Below are 23,978 nucleotides of genomic sequence, written 5' to 3'. Positions count from 1 at the left end.
TAGGTCCTTCCAACTGTCATACCCCTGCCTGGAATGAACTTCTCCATTATCCCTACTCTTGATTCATATGCAGCTCCAGCTCTACAAATAAATTATGTTAGTTAACCTTACCCATTCTGGACTTTCAAGATCCTTTGCTCCTTCACCACTCTACATTGGACTTCAACTGCTATGTATATACTTTTGTGTAGTATTTTATAAATTTTTCATAAAAATCCTTTTCCTCAAATAAGCATAGTTTTTGAAAAAAATATTCACATTCTTTTTAAAAAATATATTTTCAGTAGTAGTTAAAACAGCACTAGGTACACGTGAAACTGTCAAATACAAAGAATATTTTGGACAATATATTTTGTGCTAATGTAAAAATGATGATATGACTACTTAGTGAGGCTCTCTGCAACATAGTGAGACCCTGAATCAAAATAAAGAAGAAAATAGGGTTGGGGGTATAGCTTGGAGTAGAAAGCCCCTGAGTTCCATCCCTAGTATCAGAAAAGGAAAAAAAAATATGGTGATATGTATTTATAAAGTGCTGCTACAAAACATTATAGATCTTCTGAACAAAATTTCTCTTTTAAAACAAGAGTATAAAGTATTAAACTGTGTACTTTCTAGTTTTCAGGTACAAATGCTTATATCATCATAAAGTCCTTGTTTTCTAACAGGGAATTTTACTGACAACATCATGTCCCTGGTAAATTTACTAATTGGCTCTTGTTCTACTTGCTACAGGCTGGAAAGCTTATGGTGAGTGTAATTATCTTTGTCTTTTAAAGGTTTTAATGGGTTATTGATGAAAGTAAAGCTATATTTTATCTTTAAAGCAAATTAAAAATAACTTTAAAACTCCATGCATCTTTATCTAATCATTAACTTCAACCTCTACTTATATTTTTATTTTAATTGCTTGTATTTTACTTTTGTGCAGATTATTATTTCTCCTATACAAACTTAACTGTTATTAAAATATTTTTTACCATATTAAGAATCATGCTTTCCTAAATAATAACTTTTGTGATTATAGCTACTGGTGAAAAGCTTAGACTTCTGTTAAATGCTCTGGTGATGTTTGAATGCTAATTAGATTCATATGAAAAGTACAACTGTCAAAATATCATATCAAATATTAACTGGAGTCAAAGTTCCTCTATTCTAACAGACTGATATAAGGATGGGAAACAATCAACCCTTTTATAATTGTGTCTTTGGATTCACAAGTGCACCTTGTTCATAGTTATTTGAATAAATTAATAGCAGCTTTCACATTAAAGGAATTTTGAATATGCTTTCAAGACTTTTCAGCTGAAATATGGGCAAAATCGCATCTTTCTGAATTAGATTATCTAAAAGGAACACTCAACTTACCTCCAATAGATGAGAATACCCACAAGAACCACTAGACAGATAAAAGTCAGGGCTGACACGATCACGAGGGGTATGACCGCCTTCTTCTCTGACTCCAACCCCTCAGCTAGACCAATACGAGACTCATGGCTACTATTACTGGCCTCTGTAGTCGAAGAAAATTGAGAGAGTTGATATTTAAGATGAAGAAGAAGTCATAACACTTTTCAACTGATCATTTGCAACCTTCATTGCTCTTACTTACCTTTAAAAATCTGACTCTATGATGCAAAGAATGTCTAGGAGTATAAGCCAATTTAAGAGAACAAAGTTTAAAAAGTCAGGCAGCATTATCTATATCAGTCATTCTTAAGCTGTGATTCCCAGAATAGCCACATTAGTATTACCTGTAACTTGTTAGAAATACAATTTTTTTGTTTCCACCCAAGCCACACCAAGTCTTCTGATTCAGAAACCCTGTGGGTAAAGCTAAGCAAACTGTGTTTGACAAATCCTTCAGGTGATTTTTGATCTTCATTAATCTCCATTAATTTTTGAGAACCAGTGATATGTATTAATGGTCAAAGTGAACTTATATAATGACACAGGTCTTTGATGATCTGGATATGCATACAATATGTATATGAGTGGATAAATAGAAAAGTTATCTCATTTGTATAGATGCATGTGCACACAAATACATGAGATATGTCTGATCATATATGTGATTTATATGAAGATATTTAACACATAAATGCATGATATACACCAAATGCACATCACATTTATATGCATGTGCTTCACACTCATAGGCAAACATATATAGTCCCATATATAGACTTTTAAGTTCTCTGGGAGAACTGATCTTAAATCCTTTAAATGAAGGATTAGAATGATAATTCTAGTGCTATTTTATTTCATGAAACCTCATCATTTCATACAACATGGCAAACCACATGAAAGTACAATCAGCTGCTTGCATTATATATTGAAATGAGGAATAACTAGTTGTATTGATTTTATTTTCATTTAGTTGAGACAAATCTATGTGTCTTGCTATGGCTGAACAGTGTACATGAGTTACCTAAACAATAAGACAAGAATCTACTAGTAGGCAATTAGGAAGTAAAAAAAAATTAAGGTAAATATTTTAAGATTTTTTTAGCATTAATAAGTATGATATTGGTTATAATTTTAAAATTTAAGTATTGTATATGTTTTATCATTCTCAATCATGAAAGCACATTATTTAAAAGACAGACACTAATAATATAAATTTCCAGGTTTAGTTTTGTATTTTGTCTTTATGCAACCTGGGTTAAGTAATCTAGTGTTTGGGGGTCTCTGTTTACTCATTTATAAATTGCAGATATTAATATTTTGCCTTATTTATATTATTTTGAGAAGCATATCTTGAAAATTGCTCTATATCTTAGAAATACACTACAAATTGTAAGTTTCATATTAAGGGCATATGCAGTAATTGGGTAAGATAGACTACATATGATTTTTACATCATATGTATGGTTTTACAATAGAAATTTTCTCTTAATCCTGTTTGATCTTATTTACTTTATTAATTATATTATTTGATGATGTTATATGTTATATTCATTGTGTTTTCTCCTCATCAGAGGGATAACATACTCTTACCCATTAAATGAATTTAATTAATTCAACAAAGGGATTGGTTTAGTCACTAATTTTAGGCTTAGAATATATATATATATATACATCCATGTTTATAAAGATGGATTCCCAATATTTCCCTTTAAAATAAATCTAATAAAAATTTTAAAAATCACCATAATTGAGGATAGATAACAATTCCTATATATGACAATAATAATGAATGTGTAACCTATGGCTCATTCATTCTCACATATTAGAATTTATGTGTTTAAACTGAAATGCAATGTTAAGTAGGTATTAAATCAGAATACAGAAAAAATTCTATCAAAACATACAAACTTTTAATTGCTGTTGCATTGATGGAAAAATATACAACTAATTTAAAATATGAAAGTAATAAAGGAAAAATATCCTAATGAGATTTGTCTATATTCTGAATTATATTCACTTTTATGAAATAAGAGTGCAAGATATTTAGATGTGTAATTTTTTTTAAAATGAACTTTTTCATTTAGTAAAAGAAAATGATAAAATTCTTATCATCAATTCAATGTAATTATCTAGTACTTAATAAGCTTAATAAAATTGAACCTCTCTCTCTCCCTATGGGCATCTAAAGCAGACATCTGTATTATATGTACTGCAAGTAATCTGCTCTAAGAAACATCTGGCCAATAAATCAATTTGCATAAAATACATTAACAAATGAAATGCACCTTTCCAGAAAATGTTCTAGTTTTTTTTGCATCTTGTCATATAATACCTATACATACTATGCATATTAATGCCTATTATTTAACTTAGAAAAGTTTACAACAGCAAGTACAAAGTAAAATGCATTTTCTTGGTTTACACTGCCCTCTTTAGGCACATTAAGGGACAAAAAAATATAATTTTTTTCTAAAAAAATAAAAGCTATTTCTTTTTGAAAACCATCAACATTAACTTTCAAAACTCAACAAAGTTAACTTTTCAAAGCTCCTCAAGCTGAGGTGGATATGCAAATTTTCTAATTCTTTTCCACAGGGCACATCACAGAGAAGTTCTTATATTATTATCAGACCTTATAATCCAATAGAATTAGCATATAAAGCATTTTAGAACACAAATATAAAAACTAAAATCCTTGAAAGAGTACATTTTGATCTTATGTTAAGAGCAGTACACACATACTTGCTGCCATGAGTAACAAGCCTCCTATGGATAAAATACTGACAATACATAAAAATCTCTAACGTATGCTCGAAAAAAGTATCAAAACATCCTGAATATTCATTTGAAGTAATGAATAAAATAGTTTGAAAGCTACAAACTGATTTGTTGATATTGTGATTAAAAAAGAAATGATCTGCATTTTTACCAAATTTCTATTTTCCCATGATTTTTCTATTTTACTTTGAGAGTAGGAAAATCACCACACCTCAGTCTACCCTTGTGATCACAACTAACCTGCCTCTGAACTGTTGAACACGTCTGAGTGCCCACTAGTCACAGATGGTGTTGAGGACCACGGGGATCCAGGACTGATTTCTGAGTCACCTGCTTCCAGGACCCCATCAACGTCTCTTTCATTAAGGTCTGGAAAACTGAAATCTGTGGAGGTCTCCTTATCATTAAGGCTATCTGAGGCACCTTGCCCTGATCCACTCTCTTCATCGCTTGTGAGAACTGCCCAGGCATTAGATTCTGGGGTGAGAGGAGGCAGGGCACTACCAGTCTGAGCGTCAACATCCTCCTTTTCATCACTGTGCTTTTGGGCTAGCACATCTGTTGGTGGTGATTTACCAGGACTTCTGTCCACACCGGTTTGACTGTCTGGGGTTACACCTGCACCTTTATTTTCTTCTTCAGAATTCTCAGATAGTAAATATAAGGTTGGGTCATTTTGATCCACAAGACTGTTGTCCTGGGTGTCTGAGTCATTCATTACCTTTTCCTGCGATTCTCTATAGGATGAGCAGGACATACATTTATGCATGGACAAGCCATCACTATCTCTGTCCTCATAATCATCATCATCATAATCATCAAGATCACCATCTTCACCACCACCCACTAAATCAGCATCAGATCTGGCACCATGAGTCAGCTTAGAAGTAGCTTTAGGAGGAAGCAGCAACTCGGTTGTGGCCATAGAACCATCTCTGTTGGGAGAAACAGCTGTAATGGAAATATACCCATTTCCTAAAGGAACAGAAGAGTGAGTAGATACAAGTGTATCAGAAACAACTGCTGAAATGCCAGCAAACGCCTCATCAGCAACAGAACTTTTGGTGGAGGTGAAAACTTCATCGGAATACATAGGCTTATTTATAAGGGTATTTTGTGGTTCATCGATTGGCATAATAGGAGTAGCAAATGCATGCCTTCCTGTTGGGGGGAAGGCCTGGTTAATCTCCAGATTGGCAGTGTGCAACAACTCATCATTACTGTACAATTGCTGGGAACTTTTGCCTTTAAGCAAAATCGGTTCAGAATATTTCTCACTTGTATAAGACATTGTTAAGTCTTGAAGTGAAGCAGAGGACCTAGCAGAGGTAGGCGATACATCAAAAATTGGTACAGATGTAGAGTGTGGCGTGTTCTCACTTGTAGCAGAATTTGATGCCATGAGATGCAATATTGTAGAACTAATTTTATCACCCTGGAGGGTCTCAACCAATATTGAATCACTAGGCACAGCTGGAAGAGCGGTTTTAAACAAAGTGTCAACATCAGAAGCCTGAAAGGAAGTCTGTAGTGACACTTCAGTACTAAAAGGAGAGGAGGCCTCATAGAATAAGAGCTGAGTTGAAGGAGACAACACTTCACTAGAAGCAGAGTCAGCGGGTGCTGGCTCTGAGTTTGCACTAAGCACAGACTTAAATGAAGTGTCACCAAATGCCTGAGAGACAGTATGTGTGGGTTGAACCAAAAACTTATTTTCTGGAACTTGACTAATCTCATGATCAAAAACCTTAGTGGTGGTATAAGCAAGGGGTCCTGGAAGCCTGCCCTTTAAGCTAGAAATGGAAACAGATGTTTCTTGTGAAGACGTACTCAACTTATTTACATTATCGTACATGTTGGGTATGACTGTGCTTTCAGCATGGTAAGCCATCTCACTGAAAGAAGAAATTCGCAGTTCAGTCTCATTTCCATACATCATTTCACTTTTAGAAAGCAGCTTATTTTCATCACTGAACACAGATGTTGTATATGTAAATTCAGCTACTGAAACAGGTGAAGAAATGTTAAGGGCTGTCAGCCCATCTGTGTCAGGTAAAAGAAACTCACTACCAGAGGAGGCTCCAGACCACTCCCCATCGCCAGAGAGGGCATGAGTAGGCTGCAGTAACGATGCTGTTGGGGTTATTAATGAGGTCTTAGGCATCGGCATCTGGCTAGGGCTGCTAAATAAGGAACCCTGATAAGATATGTCAACAGATTCATGCACAGGTACTGCAGAACTGTAAGAGACAGTGAAGGCGAGCTGGGAGCCCTCCTTCTCAGATAAGGCACGAGAAGGTTCAGGCCCTGAAGAACGTGCATGCACCACGACATCACTGCCGGATGGTTCAACTGGCGAAAACACAAGCGTTTTGTAAAGGACACCGGATTCACTACCAAATCCCAATGTCTCCGGAGCAGCATGGGTAGTGGCAGTCTGATGTGGCACCACATCAGAATACTGAGCAAGGCTGGGCTCTAATAACACATCAGCCCCGGCCATTGGCAGAGAAGCATGCAAGGACACCTGCTCACTCTCAGCAGCTGAAGTAACTTGTGGAAGGATTTGAGAAACTGTATGCAGATGGCGGAACAATTCACTACTGAAGGAAGCAGAGGAAAATGGAAGCAAGGCCGCACCATCAGAGGAAGACAGGATGGATTCAAATGACACATCGACACTGGGAAATACAGGCGTGGCATGCAAGGCTGAATCACTACTCGAAGCAGCAGGGGTAGTGTTGAGGATCTGATTGTCAAGCAACAGAGGGGTCACTAGAGGGAAGACTTCACTACTGCGGGAAGGCTGAAGAGGTGTCTCACCATTGTACACTGGCTGAGTGGTCTGTGTGTACACCATGTTGATGGTGGGGGCTGAATCATCTTGTCTGGAGGATGGAGTGAAAGCATGAGGTGTGACTTCAGTCGGGAGGTGGGCAAAGGTAGAATAAGTTGGCATTTCCACATTGGTGACCGAGGGACTCTGTGGTACCACGGGGCCTGGAGAAAAGGCCTCGGTTGTTTTCTCAGATTCGTCAGTGGGCAGCTCAGTATAATTAGTCTGAAGAAAGCCTTCTCTACTAGATCCAGCATCAGGCTGGGCTGTCCCCTCTGTGGAGCCAGGAAACCACATGCTTCCTTCGATAGAAGGATCTTTTAGTGATTCTTCTGAACCTGATGAAGCAGAATCTTCTAGAGCATTTCTCGTAGATTCTGGTTTTAGGACATCATATGTGACTGCCTCTGGGCTTTCTGAAGAAAATTTGTACCCAAGAGATATGTTCTCGAAGAGAAAGGGCCGAGCAGAAGTGGCAGGACTGAAGCCTGAAGTGTCATCCACTCCGGTGTCAAGCTTGAAACTGGTCAGCAAGCTCTCTTCCTCGTTCATATCAGTAGAAACCTCTTGGTAATCTGTTATGGACACCACATTTAAAGATTCCACAGTCCCAGACAAGTTCATCTCTGGAAATCTAAGACTAGTTTTGGAGCCATCATTTAAGGAGGCTGAGGTACCTTCCACTGCACGCAGTGGCTGGTCAGTCACCGTCAAGGAAATATCTTTTTCTGTGGCTAATCCAGCGACTGGTTGGAAAGTGGATGTGTTGGGAACATCATCCTTTCTGGAGAATTCTCCTCCCCTGGTTGGAGATCGGTTGGTCTTGGCCTCATTGTATTTAGTCTCCATGCGATTATAGTGGGTCGTGGTAGAAACCTGGGGTTCCTTTTTTCTGATTTGGTTCGTGGCACTGTCTCTACCAGGATTCACAACAGTCTCTTCAGTATTTTTCCCCTCATTTTCCTCCTTTAAAAAGCAAACAAGAAAAGAAGAGGAAAAAATACGATTTAATGGAACTGAAAGAAATACAAGAAACATAAACTCTTAAGAATATACACTAGTGGGTATGGCAGTGCATACCTGTAATACCAGTTCTTGGGAGGCTGAGACAGAACCTCAAGTTTGAGGCCAGCCAGCAGTTTTAGACCCATAACAAGCTAGTGAGGCTCTGTTTAAAAATTAAAATTTAAAAACAGGAGGAATTTGGGCATACCTCAGAGGTAAAATGCTCCTGGCATATGCATGCAGACACACACACACACACACACACACACACACACACACACACACACACACGCATATAAACACATAAAAATAATATACTGCTATCACTGCTAACCTTCACTTGTGGGAATTTAAGAATTTTTTATCCATATTGAATACCCTATCCTATCCTATTTTACTCTATTCTATTCTTCCATACTTCTATAATCTTTATTATTCATCCTCTAGAAATAGTAATTAAACTTAATGAAAATATCTTATTCATAGCTTTATTTTTACTCTATGGAATTAAATAAGTAAATTAATACATATAATAATTTTTACAAAAAAAGATACTTTGAGCTGCATGCCTATAATCCCAGTACTTGCAAGGCTGAGACATTAAGATCACAGGTTCAAGGCTAGCCTCAGCAATTTGGTGAGATTCTCAACAACTTAGTGAGACCCTCTTTCAAAATAAAAAATAAAATAGGGTGCTGGGTGAATCTTGGAGATAGAATGCCCTTCAGTTCAGTCCCCAGTACTCCCACTCTACACACAAAGACAGTTTGTAGCTGTATTTATATTTCAAGAATATTAATTAATATAGTATTTGTCTTCTTATTTTTATATCTCTTTGTTTAGTTCATTAGGCTGCAGCTAAATATCAATCACTTTCTTGTAATATGAAGTGGCAATGAAACTTTATTTTACAGGCCACAACAGTTGGTCATTGAGAATACTTAATTATATATATTCAGAATAAATAATAATATTTAAATTATCATAAGAGAAAAGTTTAGAACTGAAAGTTGTGTTTGGTTTTGTTTTCATTTTTTTAACACTTTCAAACTCTTAAGATGTAAGTGGATATTATTATTTTTTTGGTGGCACTGGGGTTCCTGGAAGCCCTTCTACCTCCAGGCTACACTCCCAGACCTATGTTTTTATATTTGGAAACAGGGTCTCTTAAGCCAGCGTGGCTGGCTTCGAACCTACGTGATCCTCCTGTCTCCGCCTCCCAAGCGCGGGGATTACAAGCATGCGCCACCATGCCCAGCATAAGGAAACTTTCAACATATGATTCTAATACAAGTTATTTGATTTTTTGTTCTCCTTAGAATAACCATTCAGAAAGCTGTTGTCTTCCATGTATTCTTAGTGTAATGGTCCTAGAGTGTTGTATACAGAAATGAATCAAGACTCATGCTTTCTGTTCATGTGTGCATGTGTATGTGTAAAATTGAGAATATTATATATCAAATCCTATTTTTATAAAACCAAATTGTCAAAGGTAAAAAGATAATATCTTAATCTATCTGGGATATAATTTTGTCAGTATATTTTTAAAATCATCTATTTGATCATCTTTCTTGTGTGTGTGTGTGTGTGTGTGTGTGTGTGTGTGTGTGTGTGTGTGGTGTAGTACTGGAGATTGAAACTAGAGGTACTCTACCACTGAACTACACCCCTAACGCTATTTAATTTTTTTATTTTTAAAATTTGTATTTATTTATGTATTGATTGATTGACTGCAGGTCTGGGGATGGAACCCAGGGGCATTTGACCTTTGAGCTACACCCCCTGCCCTATATTTTATTCTTTATTTTGAAACCAGGTCTCACTAAGTTGCAGAGGGCCTCACTAAGTAGCTGAGGCTGTCTGTGAATGGTGATCCTCCAGTCTCAGACTCCCGAATGCTGGGATTATAAGTGTGCACCACCATGCTCAGCTTATTTAATTAATTTATTTACTTAATTTTGTGGTACTGGGGATGGAACCCAGGAACTTTCTGCCTCCAGACTACACTCTCAGACTTATTTTATATTTTATTTGGAAACAGGGTCTCACTAAGTTGCTGAGAGCCTAAGTAGCTGAGGCTGGCTTTGAACCTGTGTGATCCTCCTATCTCAGCCTCCCAAGTACTTGGATTACAAGCTTGTGCCACATCCCTGGCTTAATTTTTATTTATTTATTTTTATTTTTTTATTTTTTTATTTTACATGTTTGGGAATGGAACTCAGGGGCATTTGACTTCAGATTTATACCCCCTGCCCTATTTTTTAATTCTTTATTTTGAAACAGAGTCTCACTAACTTGCAGAGGACCTCATTAAGTAGCTGAGGCTGTCCACGAACCGTGATCCTCTGGTCTCAGCCTCCCGAATGCTGGGATTACAAGTGTGAACCACCATACCCGGCTTAATTTTTATTTTGAAACCAGGTTTTTCTAAGTTGAAGAGGCTGCCTTCAAACCAGTCTCAGCCTCCCAAGTACTAGTATTACAGGCATGTGTCATCATGCCTAACCCACCCTCTAAAGAAAGAAAGAAAGAAAGAAAGGAAGAAAGAAAGAAAGAAAGAAAGACCAAATAAAATGAATCAATAAAAACTTGACAGATATCAGTAGAAAGGACCTGAGTCTTAGCCCATGGGTGCTCATGGGCCTGGGAAGGCTGATCTGTATGAACAGAAACTTCCAAGATTATCAGCTCTATTGTTATTTAGAGCTTCATTAATTCAGTTGGTTGTACAGTATTTCTGAGGCATCAGCAACCATTCTAAGAAATGAACCAGCCTTGTCTGAATTGTAATTGAATGCTAAAAATGACTGTTTTTTAGTTGCCATATGCAAAATTCTTTACTAATCACCAGTATTCGTGAAATTTTACATACTGTTTTTGTTTTTCTGATAATGAGGATTGAACTCAAGGGCATTCTATGTCCAAGCTACACCCTCAGCCCTATTTTATTTTTTATTTTGAAATAGGGTCTTGCTAGGTTGCTGAACATTTTGCTAAACTGGGGAGGCTATCCTTGAACCTGCAATCTTCCTGCATCAGACTCCCAAGTACTGGGATTATAGGTATGCATCACCATGCATGGCTTGAATACTCTTTGATAGTTTGTTCACAAGGAAACCCTACAAGATGACACCAAATAATTGTCCAAATAAAATATTTTCCTCACCTACAAATCTAAAAATATTAAGCAAAAGAAAATAAATCTGGCAGAAATTGAAAATTTGTTGTTTCCAGATATCTCTTCTTTTCTCACAAAGGAAGTCTCACAAATATTTGCTTTATAATATGATCTAGAGTTCTGTTGAAAGTATGATGTATAAAGTCTCTTAAACACTTCTTTTTGCAAATCGAAGTATTTGCCTAGTTCTATGATGTCACGCCACACTCTTCTGCCCTCTACCAAAACTATTCAAACCTTCCTTTCCCAGCTCTTCATCTCATTCTCCAGAGAAAATGGAAACCAAGAGATAGCATCACACCTCTTCATAACATTAGAAACATGGACCAACCAAATCCCTGCTTCCCCTGCACTGCTGTTGAAACTGAGGAGTTGCTGTTCTCCTTTCTTTCTAACACTACTTCCAGCATCTCTTCTTAAAATCCATTCCCCCCATCATCTTTTCAGAAAGTGTAAACAATTGAATATTTCCTTCTATTTTGTGTTTCCCCAAATTGTAGAACATCATTCTTCTCAGCTTAAGTGAATTCAGGTCTCCTGATTAAAAGGAACATAAATAAAAAATTCTAGTTCACCTTCTACACATCATTCTTTCTCTTCCCCTTCTTGACAAAACTTCCCCTTAATGTACCATCTATTCTTTGCTATTTGATCTTGTCATCTCTATGGACTCCACAATACGTTGACTCTTTTTCTCTGCTTATACTTCCACACATTTTATCACACCCCACCATAAGCTATGTAGATTTCCATGAAACTTTCACTAAAACAATGCTACTCATCTCTCTCATCTCCTTTTTTCTATCACCTTTTTTGGGAAGAAAACTATATACAAACCACACACATATCCTTCACTTTCTTTTCGAGTCATGCTTATCATTAGGTTTTATTGACACAGTAATATCTAATTTCTAAACTATAACTCAAAATTGACTTTAATTTTAGAACATATCAAGATGAAAGCGGCTATCATACCTTGATTATTTCTTCAGTTTCAATTAATTCAGAAAAAAGGTCAAGTTCTACAAAATTAAAAACAATGTTATTAAAATTTTTATTCAACCATTTCAGCCTTATGGGTTTACCTTTAGCTAAAAAGAGAGAAATAAAACAATAAAAATAATGCTAGCTTTGAAAATATAGGATCTCTTCAAAGAAATATAAATTTCCAATCTTAGTTTTCAACATTACTGAACACTACATAATACAACACCACACAAACTTACATGTAACTGTGTTCACAACCTTGGTCTATATCTTCCACTCCATTTCCCTACTACAACCCCAAGTCCTGAAGCTTAAGATGAAAAAGGTAAATGAGGGTAGAGAAAAAGAATGAGGTAACTGAAGGTAAATAAACTCAAATAATCTTTCATCACTGAAGTTACTTTTACCCTTAGCAGGGCTGATAAAAACATAGTTGGAGAAATGGCAGAGATTTTCTGGAGAATTGGTAGGATTTATTTAGCTACCTCTTCCTTAAGTTCTTGTGACTGTGGGTCAATTCTTTTTTACTATTCAGATTTGGGCTTAAGCTTATTTGTATGGAGTTTCACTCCAGGTAAAATGGGGATGGTTTTCCAGAAGGTTCCAGCCTAGGTTGACAGTAGGAAAAACTGATCAGAAGGCTCCCTATGCATTTTCTGGAAGAAACTCAGTTGATGCTGTCTATGCAAAGAATTTGATAAGCAGATTCACTAAAGTTTGTTCTTCCTGACCAACCAAAATTAAAATATCAAAGTATTTCTGGGCTTTGAATATCTCATTGCTAAAATAAGAACTACTAGTAAATGTTAGGAAAGATAGAGAGATATTCTCTTTCTGAAAAGGAATGTAGCCACACTGTAAAACTCTTGGTGGTCAGAGAATATTTCTTAGTCTTCAACTGAGCTACCTGGGTCATTAGGAAAGTGGTAGACAGGGTAACTATGAGGCCTTAAAAACATCCTCATACTGATGGTCCTATTATTGTATGCCTTTACTTAATCTCGCTTCATCTCCAGAGTTTATGTTCTGCTCTTAACTATTTTCCCCTCCCCCCAGTACTAGGGATTGAACCCAGGGTCATTCTACCTCTAAGCTACACCCCCAGCCCTATTTTTTAATTATTTATTTTGAAACAGAGTCTCACTAAGTAGCAGTGGGCCTTAATAAATAGCTAAGACTGGCTGTGAACCTGAGATCCTCCTGTCCCACCATCCCAATTACTTGGATTACAAGCCTGCACCCCACACTCTGCCTGTTCTGAACTATTTTGATACTGCTTTTGTTCTTTATTTTATGCCTTTTCCCGTACTCAAAGAAAATATGTATTCTATAGAAAATTCAAGGCATAATGAAACTAAACATTAAATATTTATCACACATAGGCTTGCTTTCCAACATAGACCTTCTTGAGTTTCTTTTTATCAGAAAGTGTTTAGGTATTAATAAAATGAAAAGATAATTCTATACATAAATTATATTTAGAAGGGCATTGAAGTAAAATTTGCAAGTGTACCCAGTTATCAAAATTTAGATAAAATTAATACTCCTGTAAACATAAGTATTTCAAAGTTACTTACCCTGAACAATTTTCCATGCTATAAAAATAAAAACATTCACTAGAAATAATCACAGCCTTAAATTATATTTCTCACTGTTTTCTTGTTAAAACTAATCATAAAAAGTTTGCACTTTTATTTGAATCATTAGTGTTTTTCTTTTTGTATATGTGTCCCTATAAAATAATTTCTAATTGTTTTTCATGCTCTTTATCCTTAATGCTTACAAACCAAAGTGATTTCAATTGTCTCAAACATTGGAATTTTTGTAATCATCAGGAAAATCAATATATGTGAATTTAACAATAAGATGCAAATAATATGATTTTCTAAGAACTACAACTAGAGAAAGAAGCTTATTCAGGTAAAAATCTTCAAATTCAGTACATGAGAAAATACAAAGTTTTACTGGAAATACTTCAAAATATAGCTGTTCCGTTTCATGTACCTTTAAAATATTTTAATGATAATAATACAAATCATAATTAAATATTTGTTAGTGATAAACATACTATAGTTTTTTTTTTCTCTTAAGAGACTGCAAAAAATCTTAACAATCACTGATTTTTTCAGCATGCATAAAATGTTCTAAAATATAAAAATGTGGCCGGATTTCATTTGAATACTTATTTTTAATGATCAAAGTCATTATTCTTACTTATCAGCATCAGGTCAAATGTCCTTTTCTTCAACAGTCTTACTGTGTGTTCCATTTGATTTATTTTTACCCTTTTACTAGAGCATAAATTAACTACATGCACTATAGTTCCTATAAATAAAAATGTAGGCTTTTAATCCAATCACAACCCCATAAGACAATCAGTGGCTTCTGCTATCATTGAGTTGGCTCTTTACTGCAATAAAAAGTAAGACATTTTCTTTGAGACTTCTTAGATTTGAGGGCTACATATATGAACCCACGTAATGCTGGGTTCCAATATACCCTTCATGGTAATTAGTCCAGAGTGGTAGTCTTCGTAGTACTAAATACACATTCATTTTGAAGTACTAAATACACATTCATTCTGGTTTCTAGTTGGATTCAGATCATTTGAATTGACTGAAATTTTGAGGTTTCCCTGGAAAACTTCAATACTTTCACTACCCATAATCCAGAAATCTTCTGTTGAGCTTCTTTAGAACAATGCCAAAATGAAATAATGCTGGAAGACTGTTTCCCCCATTAGATTCTGAAGTCAAAATTCTGGGTCTAAAACTTCAAGACCTTAATACACAAGGTCTACCTCTGCTGATTGGCACCAGGCCTCACACTGGATTCCCCTTAGCCTGAAAATTTCCTTACCAATACTAAATGATATTTTGGTACCCAATGGCCTGTATCAGGAACTCCTGATATATTAAAGAGTTTAAAAATTATACTGGTTTATAAATTCTTACTTCAGCAAAATATTTCAAGAAGGCTGGAAAAACATCTGATAGTAAAGATTATCAGTATCTGTTGTGGTATTTTTTTTTTTTGAGTGAACACTTAAAATTCACATTTGTTCAACAACTGAAAAAGGCTATAGACTTATGCAGAGGCAATTTTGAAGCACATGTAATATTAGATTTCTTTTAAAAGTAGCATTTTAGTACACATTAATATTTTATAATGCAAAAAAGCAACACTGATGTAGGTTGACAAGTAAAGCTTATTTAATTCTTTGATGGTAAGCAAAACTTCACAGTGCAAAAAGTAAAAGCAATGAGAACAGCAATTGCTTCAAATTATGACTTTAAATATCATTCCACACTAACATCAAGAGCATGGGATGGGACATGTGGAATAAGGACAAACATACAGCAATTTAACAAGACAACTCTATACAACCGAAAAGCACACAGTAATGGGGACAATGTTAATTTGTCATGCATTTAAATTAAACACATATAAGTTATCAAGATCTTAAAACATATACCTAAATAAACACAATTTATTTGAGTTGCAATGAGATAAATATATTTTATGAATTACTCACAATTATAATTTTCTAAAATATATTTTAAAATGAATATATACTTCTTAATAAAAATGCTTTCTTGAAAGATTTGCTTTTTGAGCATAAATTATGCATTTATTCTAAAATAAAAATTTGAAATAATATTTAATGGACATTAGTTTTTGTTTATAACACTGTACACAGTTACAAGTATAGTGAATATGTACAAATAATAAAGCAACCAAATTATCAATTTAAATGTACAATAAAGCAAGTGCAATGCACAATTGGGAAGACTGAGTACTCCTCCAAAGATATTGGTTAAAAATTTTGAAAACTATGAAAGAATGAGGGCAATTATAAATTACCTCCTTTACTTCTTGTTAACAAAAGCAAAAAGCAATCCAGTATTTAGAAAACAGCTCATCCTAAATAATAATAGAATAACTCAATAGAATGTATTATAATGTTACCAAGGTAATGGAACATAATAGTTAATGGAAATGGTAATAATGAAAACTATAAAATAAGCAGTAAATTTAGAAGTTTCTATATTAGCCACATAAATAATAAAACTCACTAATCTTGTAGGCAGCAAATCTGCTTTACCAATCACAGGTCATATTACTGTCAAGACCTTTACTGCAATATGCATACCATAGAAATAATATTTAAGAAATGTCATTTCCCTGTTAAATGGTAAACATATATATTGAAATGCAAAGCAGCCTTTAATAACAGAAAGTATAAATTCTAAGAGGACTAATGTTTTCTCTATAAAGAATAGGAGAATTCCACACCTTGGGTAAACTGGATTTTGATAAAGAAAGTTTTGATAAAAATAGTTAAGGAATAGTCTCTGTAAGTTCATAAGTCTGGGTTTTTAAGAGGCATATCATTTTAAAACAACAAGTCAAATATCATTTTTTACTAAAAAACTTCATTATTGTGCAAAATACTTTAAAGAAACAGAATATCCATGGAGATTAAATCTTGTGTCCAAGCTAGCATCTTATTATAATAATGTTCAATAATGTCCAGATCCTTTGAATAAACAGAAATTAAGTTATAATATTTATTTGTATAAATTTATACAAATGCAAAAATGTTACAAACAATGCAATACAAATGTGTCACTATAGATTCAGTCTAAAAATTCACTCAGAAATTACTTCTATAGAAAATAGATATTTGATCTATACATATGCAATAAGCTTGTAAAAATAAAAAAAGAACAAAAGTAGTCATAAAGCTGGAAACTGGCATAGTGACTAGAGTAAGAAAGTGTAAAGTAAATAGCTTAATGTAATTTTTATAAACTTCTAGGAAATTGTTTCATGTACAGAATGATGAAATCAATGTAGTAAAATTAAGTGGACATGTTCATTATAATTCATACTAAAATGCATAAATGAGAGATATTTTTACATGCCATATTTTAGTTCATTCACATATTGGTCAATATGGTCAATGCTGTAATATTAATGATGTCATTTTCTGGCTAGGTCAATATGGGAAATTTTGGGAAGCATTGCCACTCAATGAGTTAGCATGATGTGGTATAGGTAAAATCACAGTTAGTCACTTTGATATTCACATTTCATTAAGATTTTAGAGCTCACCTTTCATTTAAAAAACACCTGATTTTGAAAAATAATGCTAAATAAAGGCAATAGAAAAGATGGTTGCATTTAGGCCTTGAGGCAGGTCAAAAGAAATATTAAAGAACTATATCACCATTATGATAGTAGTAATTATCTTTACCTAGCAATATCTACAGGAGATGTGTTGGTAAGTTTTATGGTCTGTCATTTGGAGAGATACCTATTATAACATTTAATGGTCTTACATATATTCTTTAACTTAAAAAGTAACAAGTTAGAACAACTCTGGCAAGGAGATCAGTGAACATTTTTTTAATTTAAAAACTGAAAAAAATTAATGGATTAAAATCTTTTCTACAACATTTAGACAACAAAGGCAAGGCTATGCACATCACTTTTCCTTCTGCACATACATCTGAAATATACTATAATTAAGATAATTTCTAACTGTTAATCTACATAAAACTTGTAAACATTCTAAGTAGATTCATGATAGGGAATATCAAGGAATATTTGTAGTTATGTACATATATATGCATATATATAAATAGGCATGTGCATACACATGGACATTATATGTATATATACTACTTTCGCTGTATATACTAACAAAAGAAAAGCTAATTAAACAAATTTGTAAATTGTCATATTAAATAGTAAGCACTTGATTCAGTTATTGCATATGCTTTAAGATCAAAAGACTTCCCTACAATACTAAGAAAAGATGCATGCAAATAAAACACAATCAAGAACTATTTTGTTTTGTTTTGTTTTTTGTGAAATAGTAGGGGCAATCAATGAAGAGAAAATTATCCATTGACCAAATTATAGAAAGTGTATAAAAACATCTAAGATAAACTGTGGAGATGCTTCATATAGATATTTCAAAGTACCTCACATGATCTTAGGATCATGTTTATACTTACTACAGGTTATTTTGGGGGCTGAAAAAGGAAATAAACACAAATGAAACCAATTCTTAATTATGTAAGGCAACAGTTTCAATATTCAAAAAGCAATTTGCACTTGACCATTACAAACATTATAGATATATTTTGTTGTTCTTATTTTACAAATGGAAAAGTCAATATTAAGAATCAATTTACTGATTGACCTACACCAGATCGACTTAAACAGGTCCCCTGTCTCCCTAAAGTACTTGGTGACTTAAGAGAAAGAAGGAGACTTAAGAGGAAATTATTTTGCCCTCTGGAAAAAATAATACAAAGTCAGAAGAAAGCAGCAATGTATCTAGTACTTAAATGGCCTCACTGATTTAGAATGCAAGAGTCATAACAGGGAAGCACTTACCAGTGCTATCCGTAGGCATGTCCACTATCAGCTGGTCACTATATTTTCCATACAAGCCATTAGTGCATATGGCTACTATTTGAAGGACATAACTCATGTTGGGCAGTAAGTTATTGAGAATAGCACCCTAAAAGAGAGATGTTAGTAATTATTCAAATGTCCTATTCTCATACGATGACTAATATACTGGACCAACTGACCTACAAATAACCTTTTATATCATTTTCAGTGAAAAAGACTTATATTTTAACAACCTAAAAAGTTTATGTAATGCTATTGAGTTGAATTTGTAATAATTCTGAATTATGAAAATATTGAGGAGCTAGGTTTTTAGATTCAGTTTTAAAAATAAATATTTGGGTAAGAATCACTTGTCTTGTTACATCCCCAAAGTTTTGACCCAATGATTATGTCACAGCTATCACCTAGAAATCTGAAGCAAAGAAAAAGACTTGGGAGTCTCCTATTTTGTTTTCTCTGAGCTGGGATAATATGATGAGGAAACAACACATCATGTATCAGGGTGCTAAAATTCTAAGCCGAATTCTTTCCACAACTGTGAGATCTGAACTGGGATATTAACTGTTCTCTAGCCTCTTTATTGTAAGAAGATACTAGATGATTTCCAGTTAAGTTTTTTAGTAAATATGTATCTGCTCTTATATAAGGTTGCTGATAAGCTCATGACCTTCCTGTAATTCAGTACAATTTTTGACACAATTAGGACAGCTTCTGTTTCCTATGGGAGCCGTTCACACAAAGTCTTAAGTGACTGAGAGTAACAATATACAAGCATTTGTAAGTTCTTACCTTGAAAACGAATCTAAAACGTTATCATACAGAAAACAAATTGATCTTATAGTTACCAAATCTTGATAGCCATCTGTCAGAAATTCATGCTTGGTTTGGTCTTCTCCCTCCAGCTGCTGGTACAGAACTGCAAACTTCTCAATCATGGTATCATAAACGACTCGGGGTCTTTCCCATGTAACAAGGAGACTGGTATAATTTTCTGGGTCAGCCTGCACATTTTCTGGTTCTGAACTACAAACTTCAGAGAGGGGAAAAAAGGTAGCTGTTATTAATACAACCGTTGGCTGCTAGTACTTTAGTAAATGAAACATTCTGTCAAATAGTTTGTTGTATTTTATTTTGATTAAGGTATAAAGCTATATTTTGGCATCATGGAGCCTTTGATTATGTCATTTTCCATATTTAAAATTTCCCTAGATTTTCATTATTACAACAAAATACACAAAGAAGGTCATTTTTATAAAGAAAAGAGGTTTACTTTGGCTCATAGTTTTGGAGGCTGGAAGTCTAAATAGCAAGGTACAGGCTCTGTCCAGGGCCCCTCTGGCTACATCACATCATGGCATTAGTGTGTATGTATTTGTATATCTGCATGAACTCTCCCTGTCCTAATAGTCGCCAGGGTTCAAAAGAGGGTCTCCATGACCTAATCTAATATAATCACTTCCCAAAGGCCCTTCCCTCCAAATACTATAGTCAGATTAAGTTTTAACCCCCTTAATCCTATTAACATAAAGCTTTGGGGATTAAACTGCAAGGATAGGAGAGGAAGAAAGCTGAGGTTGTTCAATGGAGGAGCTACATACGAATATGTGTAATAGTATAAATATAACATGGTTAACCAGGAAACTCTTTATTGGAAGGGGGAAGGGAAATGGGGAAGCAAGGGCACAAAGTACAATCTAAATGTACACCATTTTCAATATGTTCCACTTATAAAAAATAAAAAAATAAGTAATAAAAACTCTGCAAGAATTAAGGGGCATAGACCTTAGCAAAAATGTTACTTCCTTCCTTGCTGTCACTCTCTGAGTTTTACCTCTCAGATCCGGGGATTTCTTGATCAAATGCTACTTCCTTTATCATGAATGCTTCAAAATCTACTGAGCCCATCTGTTTTTATAAATTGTCTGGTTTTGTTTTGACCATGATTATTGTGTTCTTTGTATATGTTCATAAATGATATCATGAATGTATTAGTTCCTCTATTTTTTGGTGTGTGTGTGTGTGTGGTACTGGGGGTGGAACCCAGGGGCTTTTCTACCTCCAGGCTATACTCTCAGACCTACTTTATATTTTACTTGGAAACAGGGTATCACTAAGTTGCTGAGAGCCTAAGTAGCTGAGGCTGGCTTCGAACCTGTGTGATCCTCCTGTCTCAGCCTCCCAAGCGCTGTGATTACAAGCGTGCGCCCCTACACTCAGCTTAGTTTCTCTATATTATAAGCACATGAGCTATAGCTCTTTCTCTCTTGCCTAGGACACAGTCTTGAAGCTCTTTGGCACACAATTCGTTTTGGAAATAAATGAACATAGGAAATTTTCAAGATCGTGGTGTCTATTTGTCTTTGTTACCTGACAAATATATTTAGTTCAGGATTTGGAGAATTTCAATGATAAAACATGGTTCATTAATGAGCATTTTGCTATTAGAGAAGCTTTGAAATAAAAGTTTCCCTAAGCCAGCCATAAAGCCATTACAATTATTACAGTGATTTTCAGAACGGTGGGCAAAAATTCACTGCTAGCCTATAGTTTATTTCATGAACACAGGAGGGCACCCACAACCAACAATTGACCATATGAATTGACAATTTTATATGCAGTCTTTAGAATTAGAATTTTAGCACACATTATCTGTGAACGCAATAATATAGGAATGATTCATAAAAATATAAATATATATACTTTAAATAAACCCAGGGACAATTGTATAAGAGTTAGAAACAGACTTTTTCACTGCAAACCTGTGATGTTGTTTTTAAGGATGGTTTAAAGAGAGAGATTTCTTTAAGAATAAAAGAACAATTCTTCTATTGCCAAAATAAAAACAATACCCATGGATTGAGACTAAGAAAATATCTTTTAATTTAGACATTTACATGGTATAATTTGTCACCTTGTGATACTTCTGCTAATGTCCACCAGATGGCAGAAGACCAAAACGATAAAAAAGTAAACTAGTCTCATAAACTTTATCACTGGAGAAACAAGATTGCCTCATTCTTCTTGCTTTTAATGAACCCCAAACACATTTTTTAAGAAGGTATCAAATAATACTGGACAATATAATTTATTGATTGTGTCTTCTTTAAGTGAATCCCACTTTTTAGGAAGTGGGATAATTTAAAGTGAACTCTGTATTTCAAGATGAAACGACTTAAAAATTTGCCTTATGCATGCACAAAAAACATAAAAATCTCATGAAAAAATATAAAATACTAGTATAAAAGGTGGGTGCAGTGGTACATGCCTTTAATCCCAGAACCTGGGAGATTGACATAGGAGGATTACAGATTTGAGGTCAGCCTCAGGAATTTAGTGAGACCTTCAACATCTTAGCCAGGCCCTGTTTCTAAATAAATAAATAAATAAATAAATAAATAAATAAATAAATAAATAAATAAATAAATAGTCTGGGGATATAGCTCAGAGGTAGAGTGCACCTGGGTTCAATTCCCAGTACCCAAAAATATATTTTTGTTTCACTAAAAACCAGAGATAGAACCCAGAGGTGGAATACCCTTGGGTTCAATCCCCAGTACCAAAAATGTATTAGTTGAAAAATATTCAGAGGACTTCTGACCTGGTACAAACTACTTTGATTGTATTTCTATGTTTATCTTGTCATAATAGTAGCAATAAGAAGATACTCCAAATTTGAAGGATCGGCCTTCAAATCAAGTAAGGACTTGAAGAAAAATGTATTTTCTTGACACTTGGTTCTCATTCCTTTGCTTTCTTCCTTATCAGTCCTTAAGAGTTTGATAGTTTTTTGAGCTAACATTTTAATTAGAAAAATATTTTACAAACATTCCTTTCTCATTGATAACAAATAATTTATTAATATATCATAAATGTGCAGCTAAATCTTACTTTTTTTGTTAAAATACAGGATAAAGGGAGAATATATGTGTTTTCAAATGTCTTCAAGGAAAAATTTCCAACTATCGTGAATGATCTTGCCAAAGAATATACTACTTGATTTTCAAACATAAACCTGGGTAATGATGTTAATAGAGCAGGTACTATATAGTAAATTTTTGGGGTTTACTTTAAGTTTCCTATTGAAATATATCTATCTTATTTGAAGAACACATACTCTATCAAGCACATTACCTGCAAATCAAGAAGGGTTTTCCAGATTGATATCAACTACATAAACACCAACTACAGAAACACCAACTACAGAAACACTAACTGCAAGTTATCTTAGAATAAAATAGCAACAATAGTACAATGTCCTTGATAATGAGGAGTTTGAAAGTCTTCTGAGGTCTCATTTCCTTCTTCAGGATCACATCTCACATCCTGATTCTCTCCACAACTTCCACAAGCTACATGTGATCTGAGTCAGAGGAATTCAATTTTTGTTCTCTTTTTTCTTTTGGTACTAGGGATTGAACCCAAGGGTGTTCCACTTCTGGGTTCTACCTCTGGTTGTTAGTGAAACAGGGTCTCACTAAGTTGCCAAGGACTTCACTTAAGTTGCTACAGCTGGTCACAAGCCTGACATCTTCCTGTCTCAGCTTCCCAAGTACCAGGATTACAGGTGTGCACCACCATACCAGGCAGCAATTAATTCTTTAGAAAACACAGGCCAAGAAAGAGAACTAGTTCTTGTAGGCCTCTGGCTCTGAGCCAGGTTCTGACACATGCTGGGGCCTAGGTCAATCCACACAGAATTCAAGAATGGGCTCCGTTCCATACAGCTGCAAAGGATCTTCTCCACAAAGTCTCCTTTATTAGGAACTATTAATGTCCTGGCTTGAAAGCATTTTTAACGTCCACTCTCTTCTGCTTAATTCTAGGCACTCCTGACAGAGAAATGCAGAAGGTGCTGTCCTCATCTTTAGGCTGTGACAATTTTCTAAACCTTAATTCAGTAAATGCCAATATGTCATGAGTTACTTAAGTTTCTAAATTCTGGGCTCTGTGTATAAAGAAATGCACAATACACTTGTAAAAAAAAATCTGCTACTTGGACCAAATTAGGCTGTTCTTCTCAAAGTCACACAATTCTCACTTGAGTTCATACAGCTTCATAGATGTTTAGCTGGCATTGGGTGCTGTGGCTTATCATTTAGCCTTTATGTCATGATGAATTATACATTAGTAGACTTACCTTCATGAAGGTCAATAGTTGTAAATAACACTTGTTAAGGTCACATGAATCTAAATGCTATATTTGGACTATATTCAGAAAAGTGAAACAAAGATTATTTACTTTTTAGATTATGTATTACAAATTGAAGTAACAACAAAATACTTTGAGTGTATACTCTGAAACATCTCTGAAGAAAGAATATCTAGTAAATAGGCACAGGACTCATGGAAAAA

The 23,978-nt window shown here is 34.6% G+C and overlaps 1 protein-coding gene across 4 annotated transcripts in view; it reads right to left on the bottom strand.

The window, feature by feature from the left end:
• Positions 1–23,978, bottom strand: part of PTPRZ1 (protein tyrosine phosphatase receptor type Z1) — a gene marked incomplete at both ends in the record, with an annotated part of 173,093 nt that overhangs the window by 48,206 nt on the left and 100,909 nt on the right. For 2 of the 4 annotated variants that reach the window (XM_080701724.1, XM_080701725.1), the window contains 5 exons: positions 1,369–1,513; positions 4,429–7,990; positions 12,183–12,229; positions 18,606–18,732; positions 19,472–19,656. In XM_080701724.1, coding sequence (XP_080557850.1) covers positions 1,369–1,513; positions 4,429–7,990; positions 12,183–12,229; positions 18,606–18,732; positions 19,472–19,656 — 4,066 coding nt within the window. The remainder of the gene's footprint in view (positions 1–1,368; positions 1,514–4,428; positions 7,991–12,182; positions 12,230–18,605; positions 18,733–19,471; positions 19,657–23,978) is intronic. The other 2 variants (XM_080701726.1, XM_080701727.1) reach the window with 1 other exon arrangement.

This window comes from Muscardinus avellanarius (assembly GCF_963383645.1).
Source record: "Muscardinus avellanarius genome assembly, chromosome: 9".
NCBI lineage: Eukaryota > Metazoa > Chordata > Mammalia > Rodentia > Gliridae > Muscardinus > Muscardinus avellanarius.
The sequence above is the reverse complement of the archived record's forward strand: the minus strand, read 5'-3'. Positions and strand labels throughout refer to the sequence as shown.